Genomic DNA, 18,786 nt, shown 5'->3' on the forward strand with positions numbered 1-18,786 from the left:
GGGACGGCTGTTGTAGTACTGTATTCATGGTTCTCCCACAGAATTGCCAGGGAGGAGATGGGGCCAAGCGGAACCTTGGCGACGGGGGCTGAGGGGAGGGATTTCGGCGACGGACCTGCCCGGGTAGCGCAGCAGCAGGCGAGGCCAAGGGAGGCCCGTCGCCTTTGTCGTCCGTCCGGGTGCGTTTCCGGTTCCCCCCTTCCCTCGCCTCTCAGGCCCAGAGGAGGAAGAGGAAGAGCGGGGAACCAAGGAGGCAGGGCTGGAAAGGTCACAGCCAGCGAGGGAAGGTCCTTTCGCTTTCGCCTTGCCGCCGGCTGGGGAACTCGAAACCAGGGCGCTCTCCTCTGCCTCTTCCAATACCACCATTTTGTGAAGAGAGCAGGGAGAAGAAGAAGAAGGTGAGTGAGTCTCTTTGGCTGCATCCGCACTGATGCCAGGATAATAATAACAACTAGATTACTGCACTACACTTTTTAATAATGCTGTTATTCCACGTTGACTACTCTAGCTGCCTCCTCCCGTTGCATTCTGGGATTTGTAGTTTATGGAGAGGGCATTTAGAATCCCCAGCCTCTTAGGTCTCACTGCACTACAAATCCCAGAATGCAACAGGAGGAGGCAGCCAGAACACTCAAAGTGAAATAGCAGCGCTATATCAGAGTGTGGTAACCTCCTTAGACAGTGGTGATGTTTAATCATATAAACATCTCAGACACTGACCATATTGCTGCATTGCACTCTCACAGTGCTGCTATTTCACTTTGACTGCTCTGTCTGCCTCCTGTTGCATTCTGGGGTTTGTAGTTTAAGGAGGGGGCATCTAGAATTCTCAGCCAGAGAGCTCTTAGGCCTCACTGGACTACAAATCCCAGAATGCAACAGGAGCAGTCAGAGTGGAATAGCAGCACTATAAGAGGGCAGTGTGTGCAGTAATGTGGTAATACTCCACTTAATAATAATAATAATAATAATAATAATGATAAATTTGATTTCTTTCCTGCCTCTTCTCAGGGGTCAAGGCAGGAAACAACACATTACAAAGTACTATTAATAGCTTTAAAAAGAAAAAGAGCATTATTTGTCTTCAGTTGTGCAGTCTCACAACACTCCTGTAAGGTAGGTTTCCCAGGAAGCACTTGAGCATGTTGTGGTGGTTGTTGTGTGCCTGGAGGTTGTTTCTGACGTAGGCTGACTCCAAGGTGAACTGTCAGTGTTTTTTCTGCAGCTGAGAGTGTGTCAACCAGTGGGTTTCCAAGGCTGAGCAGGGATTTAAATCTGGACTCCATGTTATAGTCCAAAGCTCAAGCCACTGCACCACACTGGCTCTCAGATAAATATAGAGAGAGTTGCTTCAAGGTTTTTCCAACTTGTGGCTGTGCTGAGGCGAACCTATCACAAGCGTTTCCTTGGCAAATTTATTCAGAGGGGGTTTGATATTGTTGTTCTCTGAGGCTGAGATGGTGTGACTTGCCCAAAGTCACCCAGTGGGTTTCCATGGCTGACCAGGGCTTTGAATCCTGGACTCCAGAGTCATAGTCCAACACTCAAGCCTCAAATTGTATCTATTACACATTGAATTAAAATGCCATATCTTCTCCTCCTCAGTGGTCCCCAACCATGCCCTTTAAGAGATTTTTGGACTTCAACTCCCAGAAGCCTCAGCCATGTTGTCCAATAGTCTGGGATTCTGGGAGCTGAAGTCCAAAATCCCTTAAAGGGCACAGTTTGGGGACCACTGCCCCTCCCCGTCACCGGCTGGTAAAAGTATTATTAATTACATTTTTAAAATTAGCACTAGTTGTCTTGCAGTGGTTCCAAACTCTGACCTTCCAGGTGTTTTGGACTTCAGCTCCCAAAATTCCTGACTATTGGTCATGCTGGCTGGGACTTCTTGGAGTAAAGGACCAAAGTTTGGTAACCACTGGGTCTTACCACACTAAGTTTTCCAGGAAGCACTTGAACATATTATTGTTGTTGTGTGCCTTCAAATTGTTTCTGACTTAGGGCAACCCCTATCATGGGTTTTTCTGAGGCTGAGAGTGTGTGACTCTCACCCAAGGTCACCTAATGTGCTTCCATGGCTGAGCAGAGATTTGAATCTTGCACTCTGGAGTAGTGCTTAAACTTCAAATCTTATCTGTTAGACATTGAATTAAAATGCCATATCTTCCCACATCCTTCTCTATTATCATTAGTTGTCATCAGCTATGCAGTCTTACAACACTTCTGTAAGTTAGGTTATCCAGTAAGCATTTGAACATGTTGTGAAGGTTGTTTTTTGCCTTCAACTTGTTTCCAGTTTAGGACAATCCTAAGGTGAATCTATCACAGGTTTTTCTGTGGCTGAGAGTATGCGACAGTGGGTTTCCACGACTGAGCAGGGATTTTCTTGGCCAGATTTGTTTATCTCTAGTCATAGTCCAATGCTCAGATCACTACACCATACTGGCTCAAACATGCAGTGCACATTTCATATCCAATAATACCATACATTGTCTACATTGTAATGAATAATGTATACTGTTATTGGATATGAAGTATGCACTAACTGTTTTATTTGGAGGATGTGGGCAGTGTGTCTCACTTGGCATATCTTTTCCAGAGAGTTATTTTTAAAAATATATTGTAACAGTGCTGTTTAATCAAAAAGCTCCCAGAGTACATTACATAAGGATGGTAAAAAAACACCTCTTAATCCTGCAGGCATAGAATGCCAGACATACACACCACAAAAGAGAGGAGAGATTGCAGAGAAACAAGAAAATAAGCAAATTCAGGTATTCTTGAAGTTAAATAGTATCTCTTATAATCTATAGGAGAAAAACAGTTCTGGGAAAAGAGGATTGAAATACAGCTACTTTTTCAGTAGACCCACAAAGGCCCTACTTCTCATTTCTCCTGCCATTTTATGGAATGGCTGCTGCCAGATGATAATAAAGGAGAAATGAATAGTCATATAGCCACATAGGACCCAGGTAAAACATTGTGAAAAGGGAATATATCATGCTGTAGTGTGATAACTTGTGCCCTGTGGTTTTATGCAAGGTGGAGAGGATGAACAAGGTTAGGATAAGTTTGGATGAAGGCTTTGGAGAACACTTTTAAGGAGTCTGTAGAACGCAGAAAGGGATGAGAAACAATATAGGCAGTTGAGGTTTTGAATTGCTTGAGAAATAAAAGGTGTAAGTTACCTTGTAGGGGGTAACAAAGGAAGACCAGAGAGAAGAAAATGGTAGCTAGTCAAGATGAGAGCTTTAGCTGGGAGATAGAGATGAAGGTCTGGATTCTTTCAGGACTGTTTGGCAAGAAGATTGTAGGTCTAATACAGTAAGTGAAAGTGAGACAAGGATGAAGATAATGAACAGTGTAAATCACTCAAGGGAAACCAATCTGCAGTTTTGTATGTACAATATTGGGAATCATATCATGTACTATACTGTGTTTGTGTGCTTTTATACAGGTTGAGTATTCCTCATCCAGAATTCTGAAATACTCCAAAACCCAAAACTTTGAGCTACATACCTGCCCTGTATTTGTGAAGTTGGAGAGAGAAGTGGCTGGAGGAAGATGTGAGGATCTGTAAAATGCTGGGAGGCATGGATTTGCACCAAGCCCTATGATTGTATTCCTGTCATTTCACAGGTCTTCAGTTTCTCTGCAGCCTCATTATGTCTCATTTTTATACATCTGCAAAACTTTGATATTTACCACAGGATCTACTATATCACACTTACGCAGCTTTTCTGTCCTTTCCACTCTACCATACATCCATTCTTTCTAGTTATATTTTTCAGGGCTCCTCTGTATTGTCCAACTAACTAACCAAGCTTAGGTTGCACCTATGCCTAGAATGGTGCCACAGCAAAGAAAGCTATATTACAGTGGTATAAGAAAGCTTTTAAATATTAATTCTGTGCGAGCAAATTACCAGTCATGGATACAGCTGAAACAATTATTGAACAGGTGGTTCTGAACAGGGAACCTGATGGCCTCACTTTTTAGAAAACTTATGTGTGGTAGATAGAAGATATTCACATCTGAAAAGTATTGTGTATTTTTGTTCAGATGGAAAGCCAGTGTGGAGTAGTGGTTTGCATTTCGGACTAGGACTCTGGAGACCAGGACTATGATCCCTACTTGGTCATGGAGCCCACTGGAGTCACACTATCTCAGCATCAGAGGAAAGCAAAGGCAAATCTTTATTGAACAAATCTTGCCAAGGAAACCCCGTGATAGACTGTCAGTTGATCATTGTTTAAACTTTTTCAGTTGTGCAATTGTTTTTACATTTTTATTTTTACACTTGTTCATGTTTTTTATTGTTTTTAAATTTATTGTTGGCCACCTTGAGTCCCTATATTGGAAGAAAGGTGGGAAATAAGTAATAATAATAATAATAATAAGTTCATTTTAGGATTGCCATAATTCAGAAATGACTTGAATGCATGCAGTGATAATAACTTCTCTCCCTGATCTTCTGGAACTTCAAGTGGTTGCCTGGTTGGTGTTACATGCAGCTCTTCCTATTAGTTGTGAATACATAATTTGACAGGTGACTTGAAGGCACACGCACACACACTCTCTGCCACCTTTCTATGAGCTGATGCCATGACAAGATAATTTTTTAATCAACTGTCACAGATTAATGATACCATGATCCTCCCTTTTAAAAGTCAAGTTGACCATGATATTCTTCTGGATCGCTTTACTGAGATGGGACTTAGAGGCACTCTCTTATGGCTCAGATCCAGGTTATTTAAAGGACTACTGTATAAACTCATGTGTAAGTCTAGAAATTTTTGTCCAAAAATTGACCCCAAAAAGCTGGGCTGACTTAATCCTGGGTCAGTGTAAATCGTGTATTTTAGCTCTTCTGATTCTCTGAGTAGAGTGACAAAAGATACGAGTTTACCTCATCCTGGAAGCACCCAAAAGAAGTGCCAACCCCCTAAACTCTTTCCACCATGCTGCTGCTTTTGGCCTTTTTGAATGCTTGGGTAGGAAAATGGCAGTGGTGGCACCTCTTTGGTGCTTCACCTCAAAATAGGGTTGCCATCATGGAGGACCTCCAAACCGGGACAAATGTAGGACCAGGTTTGAAAATGTAGGACTTTTTTTTTTAATTTCCTGGCTAGGAAATTAAAAAAAAAGTCCTACATTTTCAAACCCTGTCCTCCTCCTCCCGGCTTCGGAGGACGCCTAGGCTCTCTCCCAAGCCGGGAGGAGGAACAGGGGCCGCTTGGAATCGCGCCGCGGTTCCAGTGGCCTCTTCCTCCTCCCGGCTTCGGAGGACGCCTAGGCCGCCTCCCAGGCCGGGAAGGGGCGCGGGGAAGCTTGGCGGGGGGAAGCCTGGCATCGCGGCGATCGCCGCGGTGCCAGGCTTCCTCCTCCTCCTCCCGCCCTGGGAGGGCTCCTAGGCCGGCTCCCAGGCCGAGAAGGGCGGGGGGAAGCCTGGCATCGCGGCGATTGCCGCGGTGCCAGGCTTCCTCCTCCTCCTCCCGGCCTGGGAGGGCTCCTAGGCCAGCTCCCAGGCCGAGAAGGGCGGGGGGAAGCCTGGCATCGCGGCGATCGCCGCAGTGCCAGGCTTCCTCCTCCTCCTCCCGCCCTGGGAGGGCTCCTAGGCCGGCTCCCAGGCCGAGAAGGGCGGGGGGAAGCCTGGCACCGCGGCGATCGCCGCGGTGCCAGGCTTCCTCCTCCTCCTCCCGCCCTGGGAGGGCTCCTAGGCCGGCTCCCAGGCCGAGAAGGCCAGGCTTCCTCCTCCTCCTCCCGCCCTGGGAGGGCTCCTAGGCCGGCTCCCAGGCCGAGAAGGGCGGGGGGAAGCCTGGCATCGCGGCGATCGCCGCGGTGCCAGGCTTCCTCCTCCTCCTCCCGGCCTGGGAGGGCTCCTAGGCCGGCTCCCAGGCCGAGAAGGGCGGGGGGAAGCCTGGCATCGCGGCGATCGCCGCGGTGCCAGGCTTCCTCCTCCTCCTCCCGGCCTGGGAGGGCTCCTAGGCCGGCTCCCAGGCCGAGAAGGGCGGGGGGAAGCCGCGGTGCCAGGCTTCCTCCTCCTCCTCCCGCCCTGGGAGGGCTCCTAGGCCGGCTCCCAGGCCGAGAAGGGCGGGGGGAAGCCTGGCATCGCGGCGATTGCCGCGGTGCCAGGCTTCCTCCTCCTCCTCCCGCCCTGGGAGGGCTCCTAGGCCGGCTCCCAGGCCGAGAAGGGCGGGGGGAAGCCTGGCATCGCGGCGATCGCCGCGGTGCCAGGCTTCCTCCTCCTCCTCCCGCCCTGGGAGGGCTCCTAGGCCGGCTCCCAGGCTGAGAAGGGCGGGGGGAAGCCTGGCATCGCGGCGATCGCCGAGGTGCCAGGTTTCCTCCTCCTCCTCTTGGCCTGGGAGGGAGCCTAGGCCGGCTCCCAGGCCGGGAAGGAGGCGGGGGCCGCCCCTCATCGCGGCGATCGCCGCGGTGGGAAGCGGCCTCCTCCTCCTCCCTGGCCTCGTGGAGGCCTTGAGGACCCCACGGCCGGAGCTCCGACCGCGGAGCTGCCTCGAAGGCCTCGCTGGGGCCCGGGAGGGAGCGTCTCCGCGGCTGGAGCTCCAACCGCGGAGAGCCTTCCCAGGCCTCAGCAAGGCCTTGGAGCCGCCGCGGGGCCTGAGGTGGCCGCGGTGGGCGGGGCCGTCCCGGTTTGGGCGCCAAACCGGGCCGGGACCGGGACAGCACCGCCCAAACCGGGATTGTCCCGCCTCCCGGCGGGATATGGCAACCCTACCTCAAAAGAGTGCCAAGAGGAATTGGGCTTAGAAGGATCTGAATAAAGCATTTCTATATGAAGACAGTAAACTTCATCTTTTACATCCTTTGTTGCATGCCCTTAAGTTTTATCCTCGACTTATTCACAAGTTATATCAAAATCCATAATTTTGGCCCCAAAATTTGCCCTTGACTTATATATGAGGTTGACTTATAGTCGAGTATATACTCTATATTCTCCCATATGAAACTCCTTATGTTTTGAGAGCTTTTGGGAGGCCCTTCTCTCTCCCATCATTTTTGCATGTACTTTTGGTAGGAACACAGGAGAGAGCCTTCTCAGTCACTGCTTCCAGGCTCTGGAACTCCCTTTCCAAAGAGGCTGGGCTGGCACCCTCCTTACTATCTTAATAGCTTTCTGCAGGCCTTTTTTAATCTGGCAGGTCTTTGAGAATTTGGTTGTTGTTTTTTTACAGGGAACAAGCCTTATAAATGTACTAGACCTGTATTTATTGCTGTTGTTGTTTAATGGCTTGTTTATTTAATTTTTTTGGTAGCAGCTTTTTGTGCTTTGAATTTTTAATTATATTTCTTTTAACCATTGTATAATGATCTGAGTCCCAAACTGGCAAAAAGATGGGATATAAATAAACATAATAGTGGTAGTTGTAGTAATGCAAAAACATATAAAGCAGCTAGGGAATGTATAGCAGAACCTTTTGTGATCTTGGTAAATCAAATTATCAGGCTTGTTGAAGGAAGCTAGCAATGACTTCATGAGGCCTGCTGAGTGAATCCAATTTTTGCAAGCCCAAGGAGGCCACAAGAATAGCGACTTGATCACACAGTGGCAGGCTATGACATGTAGATGGAATTGAAAGCTGTTGTCTAGATTATTTCCCCGCAAGAAAACCCATCATTGTATGTGGTAAGCCAAGTGGTCAGATGCTTGATAATCCTCTTACCTGGCAGGTGACCAGTTCACACTGGTATACCCCTTATGGTCTGTTGGGCACAGATTTGATAAGGTTATTGTATGAAAGTGTCCTTTTTTTTAGCTCCTTTTTGAGTTCAGTAAGATTCTTTTAATTAAATGCACTTTAAGCTACTGTAATGACATACGATAAGCAAAGTTATATGTAAAGTGGCCTCAGTTTTAATGTACACATTTTATTATTTCTCTCTTGGCTTTTAAGCAACATGTGTCAGTATCATTTTTTCCATGATATTATGAAGAAACGTTTAGAAATAAGGGAAATGGGTAATGTTAACAATTATTTTTTTTAAAAGAACAGATTACAGATGTGATCTGTCCATGTCCTTTTGTCCTCCTGATATCCTTGGTGTGGACTTTAGCATTATTCCATGGACACAGCTATTTTTAGTATTAGAAGTTCTGCTTATGTAAACGAAGCAACAGTTGAAACGGGGGGGGGGGGGGGAATGCATGTTTCTAGGCAGAAGATTAAAATATTTTGGCTTTAAAAAAAATGAACACAGCATCTTAGATTGACTTAACGAGAAGAATTAAGTTTTGGCACGACCTAGGCTCTAATGTAAGTGTTTTACACTACTTCAGAATGCACAGTTACCCTTCTTATTGTCTTGGTCATTTGGCAGGTGGGAAGACCCAAGAGCAGGGTATGAGGCACACTGGCAATAGATAAATTATTCTAAACAGTAAATATTTGTAAAAAGTACAAGATTTGATACATTCATAGGGCAAGCAATCCATTTGACTTATATACCAAGTTGATAACTTGGTGCCTCTAACCTGTCACTCTTTCCTATTCCAAGTAGACTCTGCCAAGGGCATGAATGCACTGGTGACTTTTAGCTGAAGATATATGCCGGGGTATAGTCAGTATGGGAATTGTAAATAGAGTGAGAGCAGTCCTCACTATAAGGGTTTTTCCAGACAAGCTACCTTGTTTCTCTTGGTCTTCATTCTGCCAGTGCCCCTTTTCTTTCTTTGTTAAGGGACTGGGCTTATCTGCATCTAGGTTGCACAGATTTGTCATTCTGTCTCTCCTGTTAGGGACGTAGTAAATTTTTGTTTTTTGCATTACCAAGCATTCTGTATGGCTGGGACTGTTTGATTCCTACAAGATGTTATGTCTGAATGATTAAGAAGGGCTGAGCAATGAGATGGAAGATTTTAGATGAAAGCTGCATTGTCACACATCAAGGTCTGTTCATCCAGATGGTGTCTGACAAGGTTGCAGTTTTCTCCACTAGCCAGGACACAGTAGTTTTACTTGTCACCTACTAGGCCCAAAGTTCCAGGACTTGCTGACATTCTGGCATGTGGTCAGTATATCAGAAGGTGAGGAAAATGCTTCAGACTACTGCTGTTGATTGCTAGCAAGCAGGAGTAAAAACAAATATACTGAACACATTATGTGATTTACCAGTTAAAATATTTCTGAAATGCTTTCTCTTATTTCTAGACACAGGAGAAGAAAAAGGCAACTCATTTTTGTCTATCCATTAGTAACAAGCTAGTAAGATATAATTAAGAGTTGATTATGGAAACTTCTTCCATGCTTTTCTATGAACACACATTGTAATCTTTCTCCTATTATGTTTTGATGTAGGTGAAACAAGCAAAATGGTACATGCTGAAGCCTTTTCACGTCCCCTAAGTCGGAATGAAGTTGTTGGTTTAATTTTCCGGTTAACAATATTTGGTGCTGTGACCTATTTTACCATTAAATGGATGGTTGATGCAATTGATCCAACAAGAAAGCAAAAGGTAGAAGCTCAAAAACAGGTAGGTAATAAAATGTTTGATCATGAATGTCAAACCTATTCATAGTGTCATTTAGGAACAGAAAAGCCAATTAAAGCCTTGTCAGCTATGAACTCCAGAACTGAAAAGCAAGCTGTACAGATATTTATTGTAAGTTTTGTTATCACTGTTACCATTACTGTCATGGTCACTGACATATATTTCTAGGTGTCTGGGCCATATAAAACTGAAATGAATCATTTTACCCAAAATTACACTCTGCTAAGAACATGTTCAGCAGCATGAAACCTCTAAAGAAGATGATGATAATAACAATAATAATAATAATAATAATAATAATAATAATAATGATGTTTATTTATATACCGCTTTTCCAAATTAGATCAAAGCGGTGTACAACAGGAAGTACAATACAATATCCAAAGTCAAAATAAAACATAACAGGCCTCTCTCCCCCTCAAGATGGTGATCGGAAGGAAGGCTCTTTTTCTTTCCAGGCCAGCCCTGGTCTCTCTCCCCTTCAAGATGTTTGATAAGTCTAATGAATTGTAAATTAATGCTTTGTTATGGTTTTCCTGCCATGGCACTGCCTTTCTGTGGTGGTGTGGCTGCATGCTCCTGTGAGGCAAGAGGGTATGCTGACTGTTGCAGTGTTGCTGCTAAAGTCTCACAAATCACAAGCTTTTGCTGAGGAGTTAGGCTAAATGTGTCAAACACCTATTGAGCAGCAGAAGTAGTGGAGGGTGACACTGGCAGAGGATCTCTCAGAGACAACAGCAGTAGCATATCTAACCTTTGTTGGTACTGCTTGGAAGTAGGCAGTACTATTAAACCCCCCTTGAAAGTCTTTTACCACAAAAAACTATAGTGAGACAGTCCAAAATGAAACAAGATCATGGCAGAAATGACACTCCCAGCTCAGATGGCACAACAAGCTACTGGGACACAACAAAGGACACCTGTGAGTAGTGTTGTGGCTAATGATGCAACAGGACTCACACTGAAGATATTCAGCTGTTGACATGCTCAGAGGTGAACAGAAAATCTGAAGTTGCATGGCACATTATAAGAACATGGAGTGTGACAACCATGAATCAGGAAGCTAGACATAGTAAAACAAGAAATGGAACATATAAATATTGCCATCAACCATCAACATTTATTACGGCACACAGCCAGCACAAAGCAGTAAAAGGTTTTCTGGAAATTCAAAGAAAATATGCTCATGTGTACACAACATAAGTAAAATGTGGTTACAACATTCGACCTCAGGATATAGGCTATATATATTTACTGTAAGAAAAGCCGCTAGTATTCTAAAATATAAATTTAGCATAGACATTTAACTAATCGCTGTCGACATGTCTGTCTCTTGGGAGATCGTTTCAGGAACATGTAATTTTGATAACCCTTTATGTTAGAAAATTTTTAAAAATATAAAAAATTATACAAATTCTTATTAACATAATCAGTCTGATTATACAAAGTTATATGGTATGAATTTAAATGATAAGACAAAAATCTTATGGGTTATTTACAGCAGTTTGGCCATAAAATGTCAATAAAGATTACTGCATCTGTTTTTTAAAAAAATTATGACAGGTGATAGCAGCTGCAAAAAAATTAGCAGCTATAAAAGTTATATATTCAATGCAGTCTGCAAGAAAGTAGTCAACAGGTAGGTGATGAATAATTGGGGTTATATGAGTAGCATGTAATTCTGTATATAAGGAGCAACTAAAGAAAGCATGACTGATTGTTTCAATTTCCTCTGAACCACAAGGGCAATATCAACTATGGTAGGGAATCTTTTTGAATCTGCCCTCCAGAATGGAAGAAGGAAGGGTGTTGAATCTTGTTAACATGAAGGCCCTCTTGAACTTTGGGATATTCAAATACACAAAATATCTAGCATGCTTACCAGGCCTTCCAGATTCCCCAATAGAATACAGGGCTGACTGACTTTTATGAATTTGATAATTGATGTCCCTAATTCGCTGGGAGATGACAGATTTTGCCTTGTCATAGCCTAGCAAGGATATTCATGTCAAAGAAGGAAAGTTTCAGAGTCAGGGATTTCTTCCAAGAAGAAATAAAAGGATCTGTTAGAATTAACAGGGCTAGGCCAACTGGGACAAAAAACATTTTTAGCCATTGGTTGAATTTACAGATCCATATGCGTGTCTCAATAGATAATAAACCAGCTTCTAAACCAAGGGTAGCATTGGGGACACAATTTGGAATGCCTAGAATCATTCTTTAAAATTTTGTTTGAACAATCTCAAAAGGAGCAAAACTACTGAAAGTACAAACCTCAGGACCATATACAGTCGGTCCTTCTTATACACGGATTTTTTATACACGGATTCAAGCATACACAGTTTAAAAATGTTAAAAAAAAGTATAAATTTCAATTATCAAACCTTGATTTTCCATTTTTTATAAGGGACACCATTTTGCTATGTCATTATATGTAATGGGACTTGAGCATACACGGATTTTGTTATACACAGAGGATCTTGGAACCAAACCCCAGCGTATAACAAGGCTCCACTGTAGTAGTTGTGCTAAAATCTTGGCAACAAAGACCTGGATAGCTGCTGGGATGTACTGACCTCCCTTATTATAAAAGAAAGAACATAAAGCCTTAATGCTTCTTTGAGTATTCAATACCACAGTCTTTTGGTGTAGTTTGGGAGTTCCCTTATCATGAAATGTAATACCTAGGTATTTATAGAAAGACACTTGCTCTATATGGTTATTGTCTAGAGTCCACTTGTACTATAATGACTTTTAGAAAAAAAACATAACTTTGGTTTTATTATAGTTAATTTTTAATCTGATGTTGGTACAGTGGTTTGCCAGGGATCTCAAAAGTCTGTTCAGTCCTATTCTCATAAGTGACATGAGTACTATATTGTCTGCATAGGCGAGTATTGACAGAGGTCTGTTTGACAGCGTTGAAAAATGTGATGGTATCTCTGATAGGGTCACAATCATAGAGTTAATATAGAAATTAAAATGAGTGGGTGCTAAAACACAACCTTGTCTTACACCATTGAATGAGGGGATAGGTCTTGTCGTATTACATGATTATTTCATTGAATAGCTATGCAAGAGTTCTCATGCAGTTTACGAATGAAGGTTAGTAACCGTTTGTCAATATTGGTGGCTTCAAACTTTTCCCAGAGTTTGTGTCTTGGGATAAGATCAAATGCAGATTTCAGGTTAACAAAGGCCATAAAAAGTACACCTTTAGCTGAACTGACGTATTTTTCGGTGAGATGTTTAAGAACTAAGGCATGGTCAACTGCAGATCAACTGTTCCTGAAACCAGCCCGTCTTCTTCTTCAAGCCAGTCTTGAAGCTTGTCCAATAGATGTAATGCATACATTTTACTTATGATATTAAGAAGGCTAATGGGCCTATAATTTCCAGGGTCACATTTATCGCCTTTTTTATATATTGGCACAATAATGGCAAGACCTCAGTCCTCCGGAATGCAAGTTGTTTGGTCTATGGTGTAAATATTGCCATACTTGGGATGAAAAAGCTAATGCAGACAGAAATGGGTCATTTCTGGGTCAGATAATTTGAATCACACAGTGTTTTACTCAGGAAATTAAAATCTAAGAAGAAACAGGTGAGGTGAGGTGTTGTGGGCAAGGTGATGCTCAAAATTCCACAACAAAGACTTTTACCATATATGGAGTTAGAAATTCCAGATGTCCATAGGAAAAGATGAGGCACAAGGGATCGTATTGAAAACACATTGGATAATGGAACATTCCAAAGAATTTCAGAACAAAATCAGCCTGTGCTTTATAGATTATAACAAATACTTTGATGGTGTAGATCATGATAAACTATGGATTGCTCGCAAAGAAGTGGGTGTGCCACAAGATTTGATTGTCCTGGTGCATAACCAGTACTCAGAGTAAGAGGCTACTGTTAGGACAGAAGAGACAGAGTGATTTCCAGTTGACAAGGGGGTCAGGCAAGGCTGCATTTTTAACCCTATCTAACTTGTATGCTGAATATATAATCTGTAAAGCAGGATTAGCCTCAGAGCAAGGAGGCATGAAAATTGGAGGAAGGAACAATTTAAGATATACAGATGACACCATACTATGAGCAAAAAGTAGCAAAGTAGCAAAGACTTGGTATGTTCACTGAAGAAAGTCAAAGAAGAAAATGCAAAGGCAGCTTTACAGTTTTCTTAGGGTACAGGGTTTTCTTAGGCAAGGAATACTCGCAGGTGGTTTTGCCAGATCCTTCCTTTGAAATACAGCCTATAGCACCTTGTATTCATTGATGGTGTCCTATCAGCATACTAAATGGAGCTGTTTAGCTTTCAAGATCAGATGGGATCTGGTGCCTTTAAGGTATTTAGGTGTATTTAGTATTAGATGCAGATATTATCTCATAGGTTCTTATGACTGTGTGCCCATTCCAAGCTCCTTAATTGTCATTTAATCACACTCCCTTTACTAACCCCTTCGTTGGATTTTACTAGCCTACAGTAGCTTTACACTTGGACAAGCATATGTATTTTTTTAAAGATTCATGAAGGTGCATGGCTTCAATTCTGACAGCCCCTGAGCAAAAACTTAAGGGGAAAACGGACTGGCAAAATGTGGTGTCTTCCTGGAGGCTTGGGGGCGTGGCGTATGCACGACGCATGCCCAAGATGTTAGGAACAGTCCGCAAAGCCACTCCACTGCCCACATTGTGGCAGTTTTTCAGTGCTCCGGTGACATGGCGTTTAAACACCACACGCCACTGGAGCTCTGAAAAAACGATGCAGCGGCAGCAAAGGTACCTTTTCCCCAGCTCAAAAAGGAGCGGCTTTCTGTGGCTTCTTTTTGTGTTAGGAAAACGCTGGGCTAGGGGCATAGTGTGGGGTTGCTGTGGTGCTGTGGTGTGTGTCTTCGCAGCGACCCCAGTCTGGCATTTTTGGGCTGTGTTTCAGCCCTTAGGCACAAATAAGGAAATAGTTTTGCTTAAAAAAGGAAGTTCATTTATTAAAATGCTTTTTACATCACCAAGCATCAATACTGGCTCATTCTTTTCAATTTCCAGTTCTCTCTGAATTCAAACCTACACTCTTCTCTCAGATACATCAATCACTGCACCAGCTCTCACTCTGTGAGTTTAACTATCATGTCTGTCCTTCTCTTCTCTCCAGCCCCTACTATCACTACCATGGCTGTGATACATTTACACAGGCTGAACCTCTGGTTCTGATGTTCCATGACAATTCTCTTTATATATTTATTTCTTACATTGGTATTCAGCTTGATTGACAGCCACTCAATGACACTCATAAAACTGGTTTTTGGAATCCCAGATTAATCCTTTCTTCCCAAAACTAATCTCAGAATCACCAGCTCCAAACATTTCTGCTATACAGAGCTAATGCTAATGAGAGAGACCACTGAAAAGAGCAAAAGGAAGGAAAAGACTGGATGGAGAGAATGTAGAGTCTTAAATTGTCTCATCAGCCTCCTGAAGGGAGGTGTTAATGTTATATCTGTCCAACATTTTATTATTATATTTTTGTAACTTGGGAAAATAGACATTTCTAATCTGTTTTGATAAAATACAAAAGATCTAGAACGAATATTTAACAAAAGATTAACATTGGGCTGGCTTTTGATTTACCATGAAGAGATCACTTGAACTAGCTTCACATAAAATACTGATTTATTATCAAATAATTAACTATCTTAGTTTTCACAGAAAGAACAACTTGAGTGAGTTCTGTGTTCATTCGTGTAAAATTTGAAGGTTCTGTTTACAAATGTCCTTATTCACCATTCATTCAACATCCTATGCCAAAAGTAACACTTCCCTATTGAATATTAGCTGAAAGAACAAATGTTGTACTATTACTGAATGCTGTTTTTCTTCCTTATAGGCAGAGAAGTTAATGAAGCAAATAGGTGTGAAAAATGTAAAGCTCACAGAGTACGAAATGAGTATTGCTGCACATCTTGTAGATCCTTTGAGCATGCATGTAAGTGTCTCCCTTACTCACCCTTTCTTTTTATTCACTTATAAAAACAGGAAAGACAGTAAAATGTAATATTTAGACCAGAACATGTAGTTGCTACTGTTAATGCAGTAATTGCACTTTAACAAATTGAATCTTCCTAACTTGGGAAACCCAGAATTACTTCTTATAGTAATTCTTTTAATAGGATATTAGAACGGAAATACATCACTTCTGGCTACTTAATAAGCACTTTTTAAAAATCATTAAGCACTATCTTAGTCATAAAGAGCTTTTACAGACTGGCATAAAGAGCCAGTGTGGGGGCATGGTGACCGCACGCTGGCTGCCCTGACTTTACCCCATCGCAGCACATCTGACCAGATGGTGGGTAGCATCATGCCGCGTCTTTGGCACAGCATTTACATGTGTTGCACTGAAGAAGTGGAGAACAGCCACCGCCATGGCGGCTAGGGCACCTTTTCCGTGGCGCAAAAAAAGGAGCTGCTTTTTGCGGCTTCTTTTAGCACTATGGAAAGGCCAGATTGGAGCCATGGCGTGCAGTTCCCGTGGCCCAGATCCAGCGAGGAAAGGGACGACTGTAAGCCGCTCCAAGGTGGCAGTCTGTTGAGCCCCAAAGTCTCCAAAACCTGATAGAAAACTTTCCTTGTTCCTTTACAAATCAAGCTTGCTTAATGTAGTCTTAAACTAATTTTCAGACTACTATGAATCTTGCCCCAAGTGAGGTTTCTGTACAAAAACTCTGCATGTGGATGTGTGTGGTCGTTTTGTTTTTTGAAACAGAAAACCCCTTATGAATCTCAGGGAAACAAGCTAATATGTCATGAATCAGTACAGGCATCAGGAACATCCAGATTTGGTTAGGCAGTTCATTAAAGAATGTGCTTTTTTGTTTTAGCTTTCATTATTACCTATATACTCATGTACAAATTGACTGCATGTATAAGTCAAGGGCAGGTTTGGGAGCCAAAATTTTGGATTTTGATATGACCTGTGGATAACTCAAGGTACAACTTAGGGGCATGTAAGAAAGGTTGTAAATGGCATGCACTCTCTCCTTGCAAAAATTACTGTATTGACCCATATATAAGTCGACCCAGGATTCTGGGTCAGTTTTTTGGCATAAATTTTTTGACTTATAGATGAGTATATATGGTAAGTAGTTTTTATATGCACATACTTTCTTGGATACTATATATGAAAGGAAATATGTTTAAATAAACAAATGTAAAGTTAAAACAATATTAACATAATAAAATATGAAAAACTACTAAGTGGTGACTGCCTTTGCAGCTCTGACCATGCACTTTTTCAGATAAACCCATATAAACCATTTGTACATACAGTATTTCACATGTGCAACTGTTTGAAATAATGTGTCTATTTGAGCATATGAGTTTTTTGAGGTAAGATGATGTGACTACAGTTGATAGAACACCTAGAAGCACCAGGTTATTTTGAACAGTCATTTGGTGGTTATTTTCTAAACTGTTAGGAGTTATATGCCTCTCATGGCTACACATAATGTTGCATAACTTCAAAAAATGGAGGCATATCTTAATTAAAAACTAGGAGCATTCCCTATCTTACAAACACAGTACAGAGCCTGGAAGGGTTTGGGGTGTTTGTTTTTTGTATCCCTTTGCACAGACATAGTAGAAAATCTTATAATGAGCCTGAGAAATAATCAGAGAGGGTTATGTAGTTTATTGTCAATCTTCTTAGTAAATTAGGCAACTTTGGATCAGCAGTTGCCTGCCCACAAGTGACAAGTATTTAGTTGCTTTCTTATTCCACAATCCAATAAGAAAATAATCTGTGTATCTCAGAACAGAAACTGAACAAACTGAGGCTGTTCTGCAGGACCAACAAAAATACAAATAACATTTACTTAGTATGCCATCTTATATCTTTGCAACAGTAAGCTGTGATAAATATTGGTACCAACAGCAGAATCACAACTCCTGTTTCTCTTTTTGTTATTTTATTTCTAGTTCATCATATATTATTTTGTTTTTTATCTCTGTATTCATTAATGTACAGCTAGATGTAAACTTCAAAATATAAGTACTACTGACAGCCTTTTAGGAGATCTGAGAATGTGACTGCTTGGTAACAGGATTACATTTATTTGTTTTGATTTGTTTTTTATATTCTAAAATTTCTCAAAGAAGCTCAGAAGTCTGAGAGAGAGTGACTGACTCAAGAACATCTGATGGCCAAGATATTTAAGTCTAGAACAATAATAATTAATTACACCACTCTGACTCTTACGGTAACTTTATTAATATTTTATTCGTCCCGTAGGTAACTTGGAGTGATATTGCAGGTTTAGATGATGTTATTACAGATCTGAAGGACACAGTCATCTTGCCAATCAGAAAAAAGCATCTGTTTCAAAATTCCAGGCTCTTACAGCCACCTAAGGGTAAGTATGGAGAGGTCCTCATCAGTGATTTTGCTAATAGTTTGGCTCAAAAGAAAAAGAACATAGCCTGCAAAAATCCTGCCTATCCCTGTGTAGGGATCTGCTATTTAACCCACCACTTTTCTTGCAGGATGCTCTGTCTAAACTTCTGCTGCCACCAAATGTGAAGACTTCCACAAATCTCACTATTACCCCTAAAAGTGAGGGCTTTCCCTTGTCCTCACCTCTGCTGCCTGTCCTACTGCAGTGGCCACCAACTGTAGGGACCTCCGATGCTCTCAGGGTACCTCTGTGAGGTATTATGCAGCTTATATCTCCACCAGACACCACCTCACTATATGCACTGTTGCCACCACAGACACCGTGTCTGAATTCAGGCTTTCTAATACATAGTGTTTCTAGAGGCTAAAGCATATACACTCATCCCTCCATATTTGCAGATTTGATTATTCACAGATTTGATTAATATGTTATCTCTAAGAATAGCTAGGTCCTCCAGTGCAACTGTATGGTCAGCTTTAACTAAAAGTTGCATTCTGGGTCATAGTTTCTGAGTAATCTTTAAAGTTATGCATAAAACACCAATAAGTTAAAATGCTTTGGAGACATCTATTACTTCTAATAAAAAGGTTATATTAATTAGAATATGAACCTTCAGTCTGAACAGAAAAATATGAATCTCACAGGTTGTTTAAAGTGTGCTTTGAAAAGTGTGAGGCACTCTTAAAGAAAAGGTTCATACTGGGTTGTGGCATATCAGCTATTCCAATTGAGCAGCTCTCTCACAATTTTGGCTTTTATTATTCCCTTTCTCTCCTATTGAGATCATTTTTGTTTCCTCAACAAAGTGAAATGTTAAGTTTTCAT

General features: G+C 42.0%; 1 protein-coding gene across 1 annotated transcript in view; it reads left to right on the forward strand.

The window, feature by feature from the left end:
• The first annotated feature begins 202 nt into the window (after positions 1-202).
• Positions 203-18,786, forward strand: part of LOC149318728 (outer mitochondrial transmembrane helix translocase) — a 32,222-nt gene continuing 13,638 nt past the window's right edge. The window contains exons 1-4 of the mRNA XM_089510355.1: positions 203-398; positions 9,321-9,496; positions 15,396-15,494; positions 17,799-17,919. Coding sequence (XP_089366481.1) covers positions 9,335-9,496; positions 15,396-15,494; positions 17,799-17,919 — 382 coding nt within the window. The 5' untranslated portion in view covers positions 203-398; positions 9,321-9,334. The remainder of the gene's footprint in view (positions 399-9,320; positions 9,497-15,395; positions 15,495-17,798; positions 17,920-18,786) is intronic.

Source organism: Sceloporus occidentalis, unplaced genomic scaffold (genome assembly GCF_023333645.1).
Source record: "Sceloporus occidentalis isolate IW3139 unplaced genomic scaffold, rSceOcc1.0.p SCAF_2, whole genome shotgun sequence".
Classification (NCBI taxonomy): domain Eukaryota; kingdom Metazoa; phylum Chordata; class Lepidosauria; order Squamata; family Phrynosomatidae; genus Sceloporus; species Sceloporus occidentalis.